Here is a 12,954-nt window from a genome sequence, read left to right as displayed (position 1 = left end):
GAGAGCAAGAAGGGGCATGTGTGCCCCGATATGCAGTGCCTCGCTCATCTAAGCTGTTCACCCCGAAGATGGCACCAGCTATTAGGTCAACAGTCATTGTTACAGGTTTCCTCACAGCAAAGAAGTTTTTCTCCAAGGTATCTTGGGTCTCCACCAACAGAGAAAACATTTTTATCCTGACAGAGCACCCCCTAATCCACGTGAGTTGGAGAGATCTCTAGGTACTCTTCTGTAATTTTATTTTTTAATCTTACAAAATAGGTGTTTTTCTAGATGAAATGATATTTATTGTAATACCAACTCACTTGCACAGATGTACAATTAATGACCTACAAGTAACTATGTTAATAACCTCATATGGCAATCCCTTTAGAGCCACTGGGCCTATAGCTCCCAGGATACAATACATCCATCACCTGTGAAGCTTGGACTTCTCTACCCATCTCACTTCAATCAACAACACATCTGTGTCCAGCTGGGTGTCCTAGGATGTAGAAAGCCCCACTTTCCTCCTCTTATTGCTAGACTAGACTCTAGGGATGCCTGCAACAGAAACAGTCAATTCCTGAAACTATAGCTTTGCCTGCTGAAGCTCCCTAGAATGAATGATCTCCATGCTGCATATAATACATTCTCCCCTTAGGAGTATTTCCCCTTTGAATTCATATAGTATCCTAATAGCTTTTGAAGACAGTCATGATAAAATACGTAGAATATGGGGAGGAGTATCTTATGTAGGTGTCAGCCACAATGCTAACAGGAAGGAAGGAACAAAGGAACGAAGAAACGAAGGAACAAAGGAAGGAACGAAGAAACGAAGGAATGAAGGAAGGAAAGAAGAGAGAAAGTCTTTCCTTTCCTGTCCTTTTGTGAGGAACTACTGACCTCTGTGTCTCTGCTGATAATGGCAAATTGGCAGCTCACTAAGCAAAACCTGCAGACCTATCAAATTTTAGGTTCCTTTGTAGGCCTACAAAATTTATTCAATTTTTTATTAATTTATTCACACATTTACTCATGTATCCACTCCTTCATTAATCACTTTTTTATCTTCACTGTACGCTGTGGCAAAAACAAACAAGATACAGCTCTCTCCCTTATGGATCTCCCATTGTAGCTGGGCTGGTTGGCCTACATGAAGAGCAGATACTGAGTTATTTTCTTTTAAGAGAGGTATGCATGGAGTGCTGTGGTAACATTCTAGAGGGCGAGTTTATTTCTCCTGGGGAAAGGAATATGGAAAGAATGGTAATTGGGAAAGGCTTCACTGAAGAAAGAGTAAGTAATTCCTTAAAAAATGAGCATGTAGGCTTGAAGGACATTCAGGGCTGAGGGAAAACCATGAAGAAAGACAAGGAAGCTTGAAAGTGTTTAATGTCATTGATGGAGGTTATCACTGAAATTTTATGAATATCTTGTCTGAAGCTTGTAGATGGTCAACATTGTTACCTCTGAAGGTCAGTTGCTTCTCCACATACAACTCTCTTACTTGACCACTCAGGCTCCCCATCGTGCCCTCCCAAGGTAAAATTGAGTGAACAGCAGACATTTAAACATAGGCAATTGCTATTTCCTCTCTTCTCCACACACCAAGGTCATCAAATTCAGAAAAAAAAAAAATGAGCAGAAGCTACAAGGGACCTGCCATGATGTTCATTCATTCCTTAGTCCCTAAAGCCAGGGACTACTGGAACTTTGTAACATTCCTTGGTAGAAATGACTTTTGAAACTGTCTTTATCATTGATGAGTAAGAGCGTCTATTCTCTTTGAAAAACATACGGTTCAACTAATTTTCCCTTGAAATTCATTTAGGCAAATTAAGAAAAAGAAATCTGCAAATCTCTGCAATCCATTTCACCAAACACCTTTAAGAACAATATGCAGGAGTTTTCCAAAATGCTAAACAAGTAAGGTTTCCCCTTCCTGTTATTAATAGGGAAATATTTACTACAGTTCTGTAAACAGAGCCAAACTGAAACAATTACATTTAAATGATGTTAGGGTTTCCAAAGAAAACCACGGAACAAACTCAGAATTAAGGCGATAATGCATCCCTGTTGTACCTTGGCATAGAAGCAAGCATTTTGCAGTGACCATCTGGGATATGTAATATCATGATAAGGGCGAGGGCACCAGCTCACAGAGAAGCCAAGAGGCAACATTTTTTTCCTGCCAACTGTGATATGTTACAGTATGAAGTTTTCTTCCATAGGAAACCAGCATTTCAACTTTTACAGGGCATTTGAAGACACCAAAATTTTTTTTCACTGCAATACCTCAAATGTCTAAAATAATGCCAATGTAGATGCTCAATAAATATTTATTGATTGAATAAATACTGAAAGTGCCAGTCTTTTTCTATGGTAATAAAAACTTCATGATGCTTTGGGATCTTTTCACTCTCCTTTTAAGGCACTTAAGGATGTAAAATTATTTACCCAACGACAACATTTCAGGTGTGTTGGGAGGAGGTGTAATTTATCGAGTACTATTAAGTTTATACACCCAAAAAGCACGCTAAAATGCACTTCTGTTACTACTACTTCTACTAAGAATGTGAAAAGGCAGATCTTAAAAGTTCATCAAAATGTCTTGGCCCACATAACAAAAGTACAAGCAACAAAAGAAAGGAATAGATAAATTGAGTCTCTTCAAAATTAACAACTTTTGTGAGGCAAAGGACATGAACAATAAAGTTAAAACACAGCCCACCAAATGGGAGAAAATATTTGCAAGAAATATATCTGATGAGACTTGTATCCAGAATATATAAAGAACTCTTACACCTCAATAATTAGAGGACAACCCAATTAAAGACGGGTGACGGATCTGAACAGACATTTCTGTAAGAAGATATACAGGAAAAGATGCTCAACATCTTCAGTCATCAGGGAAATGAAAATCAAAACCACAATGAGATATCACTCACACCCACAAGGATGGCTATACCCAAAAAGACTGATAATAACAACTGTTAGTAAGGATATGGAAAAATCAGAACCTTCACACATTGCTGGTAAAAATGTGCAATGGTGCAATGACTTGGGAAGACAGTCTGGAAGTTCCACAAAATATTACGACAGGATCCAGTAATTTCGTTCCTAGGCATATACTCAACAGAAATGAAAACATATGTCCACACAAAAACATGTACGCCAGTGTTTTTACCAACATTATTCCTAACAACCAAAAAATGAAAACAATCCAAATGTCCATCGATGAGTGGATAAATAAAATGTAGTGTATACCTACAATGGACTATTATTCAGAAAGAAAATGAAATTAAATACCGATACGTGCTACAACATGAATGAACCTTGAAAGCATTATGCTAAGTGAAAGAAGCCAGTCACAAATGACCACATATTGTATGATTCCACTTACATGAGAAACACAAATTAGGCAAATCTATAGACAGAAAGTAGATTAGTGGTTGCCTAGCACTTTGGGTTAAAGAAAGAGTAGAGGGAAAAGGGGTGACTTAATGGGCATGGAGTTTTCTGCAGGGTGATGAAAATACTCTAAAATTGATTGTGGTGATGGTTACACAACTCTTATTACACTAAAAGCCACTCAATTGTTCACCTTAAACAGGTGCATTGTATGGTTTGTGAATTATATCTCAATAAAGCTGTTATTTAGAAAAATGTTTTTGCTTTATTATTAAGTTATTCTAGTGACCTGATTCATATAATTTTAAAATTATCAAATATTTTAAAATTAATATAGTTTTAAAATATTATTTTAAAATTAATATAATTTTTTAAATGAACAAAGGATTGGTATGTTGATCCAGTCTTGTGCAAACTCAATGAATTGCAGAGGAATCAACTTTTTAATATTTTGTACCTGAGTCTCAGCATGAATCAAACCCTTCAAAAAGACAAATTCATGTTTTTTTCTCAGTGAAGATTTAAGTGAATTTTGAACGGCTTGGAATGATCTCTAAATATTTTACTAGATTCCATAATTATTTCACGTATTTCCAAAGTGAGACAATTTTATGCCATGCCACTAAGAGCATCATGAAAAGGAAATTTTATTAACATCTTTTTCTGTTCGCTATAAAGTAGCAAATACATAATTAAGCGCGGCTTCCTTCAAATACTAATATACAAAAGTATGTCTTATATATTTTAACTAAATAAAGCACAGTTCCATTTTTTAAAAACTCTAAGTAATCCAATAAATTTTAAATAATCCTGGTGATGTAATGTTCTTTATAAAGATAGATATATATCTAAAATAGTTTTATAAAAACATACCTTTTGGAAATATATATATCCAAATATATGTACATATCTCCCAAAGATATATTTTTATATAGCTATTTTCCTACTATCAAGCTGAATATTATTTATGCACTAAGGTCATATGAATTTGAAACTGAAAGGAATAGTACAGATTCTCATCCCAGACACTTCCTTCACATATAAAAAAACTGAGATCTAAAGTGGTTAACTTTTGTCCAAAATCATGATTGGGAAACCCACTGTTTGAAACCAAGTTCCCTATTCTCAAGGAAGTGATGATCTCACCATAGCAAAATTCCAAAAACAGAAAATTCACCATTTGAAAATCTATCAGCATGCAGATGGATACTAAGGTTATAAACATCTGTTGGACGTTTCTATACTTGAAAAATATATATACATACATATATTTGTCCATTTCCATCACTGATACTGTTTTCAAGTTTTAAGCTCCTAGAAGGCTGTAATCACATATGTCTACTTAACTGTTCACATGTTCAACCTCACCTACTGTTTATCTGAGCACATATTTTAAGGAATGATGATCAATGAAATTAAAACATAATATGGTAATAATTTAATAAAATGACTTAATTACCAATGGAAGGCTTAAGAAAATCTCCATGCAGATGAGTCAATAGACTCCCCATGAGGAAACCCAGCAGAGTTACACTTTGAAATAAAGGATTCTTTACAAACCTGTCTAATTAAAGACAGCATTGGCATAGCATCCACCAACTCTACCATGACCCCTGAAAGAAACTCATGAAATTAAATAATGGCTGGTACAATGGCTTTGCACCAGGCTTGGTTAGTGATCACTTTTCTTGCACCTTCTTCTTCACATTCATATTTTCCCAGAACTTCCCTACTCCAAAAATTACTCCTTTCTCTTAATCAAACCTCCAGCTATCTCTAAAACGTCTGTTTATCTATTTCATACTAAGGTGTGAGTTGCTAATAGGTTTAAATCTAGGGAGTGAGGTCTCAAGAGGAATTCACATTTTAAAAGTGAGGTGCATTTTGCTCAAAATTCCACTAATATAAAGAGTGAGTGTGATCCTTTGCTATATCAGCAACACTGTGCCCCAACCTCCTCTGGGGGCCACCAAAGTCTCCTGACCCCCTACATTCCAGAAATCAGGGGTCAGCAAGTGGGTGCCCTGCTTGTGAAAAGCTGGTGACCTCTGGGAGGGAGCTTGTATGGAAGCAAGTGTTAATTTTCAAAATGTGACTGGTTGTGATAGCAGCAACCTCACCTCATCACAATGTCCCTTGGAATGTTTTCTGAGTAAGGGGTCTAAAAGTGATCTGTCATCACTGGTCAGTGGTACAAGCAGCTCATTCTTATATCCTTGCCCTTCCCCCCCACCCCGGACCCGAAACAAAACATCCCACTCTGCCCTCCTCTTCTCACATGTGAATTTTCATGTGTTCAACATTTGTCAGGTCTTCACCTTCAATGAAATGGTCAAGGCACCAAGAAATTATATTGAACACATCAAAAATGAATACCAGGCCCATTTCCCCATGCTTTGTAATCATAAGCCACAAAATTTGTGTTTGGAGCATGCATGTGTGGGCCTGTTCTTGGAACAACATTTATAGACACTTCAAATGATTCCCCTCCAAAGCCATAAAAGGGTTTAGTAACACAATTTAATATATAATTTCTTAAGCATTTTTTAATAAAATACAGATATATAATTATAATTATCAATGCCTGTATGTCATTTAATATAATGATAAAAGGCTAGTCTTTGAAGTGACATGATGATTAATATTTACAGTAAAGCCTAAAGGAAACAGCATTTGTACAATATTGCTAAATCGAAAAGATTAATTAAAAATGCTACTTGTATTGTGGTGTCATCTCAAATCACAAAGAGCAAAAAGGAAAATTTTCATCTTATTAATGCATATAGGTATAGATCATTACTTTCTATGTTTTCTCCAGGTGGAAAACTCTCTTTTTCTCCTTAAATTATACCAAGCACTGAGGCTGGGATGTACTCATGATAAGGACGTTTCCCAAATCTTTGTCAAGTTATTAATACCATACACAAACATCTTATGTAGATCTACCTATTGGATATATGTCATGTGCTTTCATGCTAATTTTAAATTTAAAGATCAATACTAATTGGACAAACTGTTAGAGAACCCATGAGGAAATTTATCAGTATATATAAACAGAGTCACATTCTGTGCAAATACTGTTTAAATAGTAATCTCCCTTAATATGTAACAGCCATGCTGTTTTAAAGTAAAGAAGCAAACCAGGAGCTTCGCCCTAGCCCCATCTAACCTAGGGATCAGGTAAAGCCATTCTGTTTAGCACTGAAACACACTGCTTTTGCTTGGCAAATATATGAAATGTAGTGAGTCAATGAACAGACACATGATTTTATCCTCAATAGACATACGGTAATCCTCTTCACCGTGCATTCTTAGCCTTTCCTATTCATCTCATTATGTGCTATCAAAGTTACTACATGCTTCGAAACCCTGTATACATTGTTTTAGGGGTTTTTAAAAAATAATACTGCTTTCATTTTCTTTTTTTCAGTTTTGAGGTTAAAAATGATGCTGAGGTTAAAAGTTTTACAGCTCCTTTATCATAATTGGTATCTTCCTCCTTAGTCTTCCAAGAGGAACTTTATAGCAATGGGCTTTGGCCTTTGCACTGCAACCCCCAAAAGACAGATTGCTGGAGATAACCCCCTGAAATTCCTTACAGCGTTATTTAACACCATGAAGGCCTAGAATCTATCTGTTTTGAGAAAGACTTCAGACAAAGGGACAAGGTTCAGGAGGGGGGAAGGTTTCAATTTGTAGGAGTTATGAGATATAAATAAGTAGCATAAATGCCTTTTTCCCTTACTTATAGACCACGGGTCAGGAATCTCAAAGCAAGGTGGAAAAAAATCCTGAATTAAAAAAAAAACAAAACACTATAAAAACCTAAGGGATAGCTAACAATATTATTCTTCTTGATTTAAAAAGCTAGACATTTCTCATTGGAATCAAAGAATTTGAGGTGGATTTATTTTCTTTTTGCCATTCCAGTCATATCATATATTCCTTCCCTGGTGAAAACTGGAATTTAAAAATGTCTATAGGACATTCTTTAATAGTCTACTTGATACTAAATAAAATGAGCAAAAAATCCAAAATACTGGAAATTTATTCTCTGCAGATGAATAAATACCTCTTACATGTCCAACAGAAAGTGAAAAAAATCACAAGCCTTTCCATTTTCCTTAAGAAAGTAATTATTATGGATTATGAATTTTTATAGGACCAAAGTCACCTAATACCTGTGATAAATAAGAGCAAGTAGGAACACAAAAGCTAATCCTTCATGATTACAGATACCTCAGTACTATTACTAAGACTTCTACTGACTTAGGTTCTCACATTGTGCCCAAGAATAACAGAAATCACAAGACTCTGTGTGCTGGTTATCAACCCTCAAGTAGGAAACTGTGTAGAGCATTTTCCTGATAAATTAAGTTATATGTCTTAGTCTGGTTAGTGTCATTGCCAACTTTTAAGTTTGCTGTTTGGTTTTTTAAAAAGTATGAGAACTTTGGTTAAACATACTACATTTATGCCAATACTCTGTGTAACTGGGGGGAAAATAGAGGGAGGATGTGGTTTTGTAGGCTGCAAAACCCCACATGCCATATACAGTATACATATGTACCAAAGATAATTACAATCTCACCATGAGAAAGTCAAAAAAACTCAGTGAGCCTTCATTTTCTATTATATGTACATTTTACAAGCTACTGATAAGTTTCTTTTCATATTGCTTTCCAAAAAGAAAAGACAAGGAAAACGAAGAAAGAATATACATTAGCCAGATTCCAATGTAGTTTAACTTAAAGGCTTCATCAGACCATATGTGCAGACACTTGAGATGATGAGAGAGTTAAGCTTCCTAGGGTCCTAGAATCAAAGAAACTCTGCTGACCCCCACTGCTAAGCAGGTGCACTCCTTCCACGGGGGGCAACATCTGCCGATCCGTCATGGTCCCACTCGGTGAGGACCCCAAGAAACTTCCTTGGGAAGAAACAATTTTCTCAGGACTGGCAGCCAGTTTGGGGGATGTGGAGAAGTTATATCCGTACAAGGCACAGGGGCTGTGTAACCTGAACGTGTTATAGGAACCCTGGTGTGTCTGGTTAGCAGCAAAGGCGTTGCTGGGGGGTGAAGGCATGATGTACTGGAGCTGGGGGGACATCCCGGAAATCTGCATGGACAAGCTGGTCTGTGGGCAGCTGAAGGTGTCCCCATCCGTGCCGCCCATGGACATGTTCACCGAAGCGCTGCCGCTCACGCCCACGTAGGAAGGAGTCCTGGGCGGGGCGAAGGTCTCGCCCGTCTGATTGGTGAGCCTGTTGTAGGTCTCGGCCAAGGACGTGCTGTATCGGTTGAGGGTTAGGCTAGAGCGGGCGCATGCGGAGTAGTCAGCCGGGGCCAGACTACACAGCTGGCTGGTGTTGGGTCCCAGGTGGAAGGCTGGAGACGAGCAAGGGGAGCCGGACAGAAGATGAGGGTGGGTGGCCGCAACGCCATTCCCAGAACCTTGGAGTAAGGTGGAGGAACCTGCATTTCCTACAAAAGAAATTGAAATGTAAAGAGCATCTTTTCCTTTCAACTGTGTACACATGAGCTAGACGGACTTGTTACAAGGGGCGGGTACAAAGACGAAAAGGAGATGGTCTCCGCTCTCAGGAATTGTAATTTAATTGAATTCAGACTGAAATATTTTAAACATAGATCCTCTCAATATTTTCAAGGAAATTATCTCCCCAAGGAGTGACTTTTTTTTTCCCCAAAAGATATTAGGACACTATCATATAGAATTTTCACATTTTCTCCCTCAATTAGCTTTCTCAAACTTTTCTCATTTTTTAATAATAAACACTACAAATACTGACTTTCCTGGCAACTTTAGAAAATATAAATTTCATCTTACTCTGTATCTTGTTCCAAAAGTTCCATCACCTCACTTCTACCCAACCTTTTTTTTTTTCTTTTTTTGCTGTACGCGGGCCTCTCACCGTTGTGGCATCTCCCGTGGCGGAGCACAGGCTCTAGACATGCAGGCTCAGCGGCCATGGCTCACGGGCCCAGCCGCTCCGTGGCATGTGGGATCTTCCCGGACCGGGGCACGAACCCGTGTCCCCCGCATCGGCAGGCGGACTCTCAACCACTGCGCCACCAGGGAAGCCCCTATCCAACTTTTACTCTTTCTTTCAGCAGAGCTTCCTCTGGAGCAATATATTTTCTTGCCAAAAAAGAAGGAATTCAAAGAAAAGAGCCAAATTGGTCAAAGATACATCCTGCCTCAAACAAACTTGCAACTTCCCACTGCAAGCTTGTGTGCATCAAGGACTGTACCACTCAGGGCTACTGAAATAAGGCAACCGTCTAGAACTTTATTTTCTTTTTAATTGGAGTATAGTTGCTTTACAATGTTGTGTTAGTTTCTGCTGTACAACGAAGTGAATCAGCTACATGTATACATATCTCATTTCCAAACAGAAAATGGTTTGGTGAATCACATGCTAACACAAGAGCAGAGGTCCAGCAAGTAAACAGCCCTGTGAAATAGAGAGGGGGGTTAACCCTGCATCCAATCAATAACAGTGGTGGCGGCTGACTCCCCCCTCTGGATTTGCTGACAGATTGATGTTTGCAACTTGACGGAACTTAGGGAGAGAAGAGAATTCCAATGGGCTGGATAGGTTGTAAAACCTTCATTGCTCTAGTGACAGTGTTTTATACAGCTTCTTAAAATAATCTAAAAGCCCAATCTGCCCAATGATAATTATCTAAAACCCAGCAATGCTAAATTCTCAACGGGGTGCTGGGCAGGATCAGACGTAAAATGCCTGAGTGCAGGAGTGAGCCGTGAGTCCTACCTACCAAGTAGAGAAGGAAGTGTCATCCCTCTCCATGCGGCTCCCTCTGAGGAGACACCAGCCCTGGGCTCGTAGGAAATACTCAAAGGGGAGCTCAGGGAAGGTTGCCTCCGTGTGCCTGACCTTCTCATCATAAATACAAGAGAACCCTGCCTAGAGGCAATTCTGCTGAAGGAAGAGGAAGCTGGCAAGAAAGGGTAAACCGGGACCAGCATCGGCAGTTATCTGTGAAGTACCAACTAGAGTTGTACCACTCTACCAATTAGAGGCCAACTAGTCTACCTCTAATTTTAAGAAGAGATTTAGGGTAAAGTAAAGGTTATGAAATATATAAAGAGCCTAAAATATCCAAGACTTAACCTTTGACCACAACGGCCATTTTCCTGGCCCATCCCCATACCAGACAGAAAAGAGAGGGATCCTGTAATGGGAGGATGTTGGTAATGAGGTCGCCATTATAGCGGACAAGCAATGACTTGTGCAGTTTTCAGTGCCTGAGCATCTAGGCAGGACCTGGCTGTATACATGACCCAGGAGACTTTTGTTTTGTTTTTTGTTTTTAAGTCTTTTTTTTTGATGTGGACCATTTTTAAAGTCTTTATTGAATTTGTTACACTATTGCTTCTGTTTTATGTTTTGGTTTGTTGGCCGGGAGGCATGTGGGATCTTAGCTCCCAGACCAGGGATCGAACCTGCACCCCCTGCATTGGAAGGTGAAGTCTTAACCACTGGACCACCAGGGAAGTCCCTGACCCGGGACACTTTGTGATTTACCTTGCTTGGGAATTCCAGGGATATCTTCAAAGGTGAGGGTCCGTAGTGAAGGTCTCCAGAATGCATATGACTCCACAAGGGCTTCCAAACCCATTCTAAATGGAAGGGTCAGGATGGGGGTGAACACAAGAAGCTCGGTTAGGAGCAGTTGGAGTTTGCAGCCATAATAAGCAGCTCAGAAAACACGGCTGGTGTTGACAGTGGCCCCCCACATTGGCAGGTGAGGAGCTTGGCACGAACAGAAAAAGAGATGGTTCAGAGATGAGCTACCATTCTGTCACCAGGAGCACAAGAGGATGGAATCCACCCAGGTTGTCCTGTTAATGTTCTCAGAAAACTTAGCTGATCTCAGGGGATAAAAAGCTGTACCCTTGTACCAGGAAGTTGGGGTGGAGAGAGTCCATACTAGCTGCTGTGAGTCCAAGGCTTTGCTGTGATCTGGAGCTCATCCTCTCTCCCTGTTACACCACTCTCCCTCTGATGCGGAGAGCTCTGCCACAAAAGCACGCCCTGTAAAGAGGCATTCGGTGCCTCGGCAGCCAGCTGAGAAGAGCGCTCATCCTAAGAAAACTGACTTCTCTCTCAGAGGCATGATCACCACACGCAGGGCAGCCAGGGTGGGCTCTGGGGAAGAGGGGGCAGCCCTGGCTTCTCAGCCCAGCCTGTAGGATGATCACAGGAAGGTGATCTCACAGGGCACTACGGTATATGGAGCTAGTATCAGCACCAGACATTATTTTAAAGCCCCTACATACACTTAATGAATGGACACTTAGAGAGACAGGATAACTTCATTATGGGCTACTTACATGGATATATGTATGTTTTAAAACAAGGGTGACTACTCTAAATACATAATAAATGTATGTATCTCCTACCGTAAGTGATTCAGATATCACTTCCATACATCAGATAACTAAGTCCTCCAGGTTATAGAAATGAGGCCCTTCACTCAACTAGCACATTCTCAAGGCCTCACCACCATTTCCTCAACCATCTCAGTGCTAAGCAATTTGTCAATCTAGGTAACATTGTGCTTTTCATGAAATATATAGCTCCACTGTAGGAAATGTCTGATTCCTGAGTGTCAAACAGCACACGAACACCTCTTGTGATTGTCAGATACAGTTTTATTTAATACAGATAATCTGTATTTAATGCTTATATTAAAGACAGGGTCTATCTTTAATAGCTTAGACTCCACGTGCTACTTTCCCTCCATCCCCAGGTCATGAGCTATGAACTAAGACTACAGAAAACCCCCTCACAGAGTCACACCCCCTATACAACATGGCGAGAGCTCTCTAAAGACCCATGATAAGTGACCTGTGCATGCAGCTAAAACCATCTTTCGCTGCTTGCCCTGGGCTGCCCTGAGCATGAAGGACAGAGTCTGGCTTCGGATGGAATCGGTGTGCCCCAGAGAGAGGACTATTTTGTGGTAAGGACAGTGGATTGGAGATCAGGAGAACTGGGTTGTGACTACAACCCACTAACCTTGAGTAAATGTTTGAAGCTCCCTGGACTGCAGTTTCCCACAAAGTGAGGATTGGAATACAAAGCTTTAAACCCTCTCCTAGCTCTAAAGTTGTTTACCACGAAGTGATTTTTTTCCAAACGAGACATGCTATCTGTGGCTTACTACAAACCAGATCCAAGACCACTCTACTCAGCAATATTTTATGTACATTAAAGTATTGACTGGGGAGAAGGTTGGCAGCCTGGTCAGTCCCAAAGCCCCACATAACCTGCAGGTTTCATTTAATACTCAACTTATGAACGCTGGGTGCTGTTTAGCTGATTACTCTATTTTCAGCTTGTACTAATACTCAATTTTTATGACTTTCTAGAAACAAGCTTTTTTAAGCTAAAGAAGTTAGGACACAGCTTTGTATAAACTGCTTTGTTAAACCGCATAGATAAGTTTTCATAATTGTGGTTTTAAATATTCAGGATACCAAAGTAGTCCTGGAGTGATCTCAAGGGGAA

General features: G+C 39.6%; 1 protein-coding gene across 1 annotated transcript in view; it reads right to left on the bottom strand.

Annotated features, from left to right (window-relative positions):
- Positions 1 to 5,992: 5,992 nt before the first annotated feature.
- The window catches only part of TBX18 (T-box transcription factor 18), a 29,012-nt gene continuing 22,050 nt past the window's right edge, over positions 5,993 to 12,954 (bottom strand). The window contains exons 7-8 of the mRNA XM_032650625.1: positions 10,966 to 11,060; positions 5,993 to 8,878 (exon numbers count right to left, since the gene is read on the bottom strand). Coding sequence (XP_032506516.1) covers positions 8,154 to 8,878; positions 10,966 to 11,060 — 820 coding nt within the window. The 3' untranslated portion in view covers positions 5,993 to 8,153. The remainder of the gene's footprint in view (positions 8,879 to 10,965; positions 11,061 to 12,954) is intronic.

The sequence above is a fragment of the Phocoena sinus genome, chromosome 12 (assembly GCF_008692025.1).
Source record: "Phocoena sinus isolate mPhoSin1 chromosome 12, mPhoSin1.pri, whole genome shotgun sequence".
NCBI classification, from domain to species: domain Eukaryota; kingdom Metazoa; phylum Chordata; class Mammalia; order Artiodactyla; family Phocoenidae; genus Phocoena; species Phocoena sinus.
This window is presented reverse-complemented; position numbering and strand designations above follow the sequence as displayed.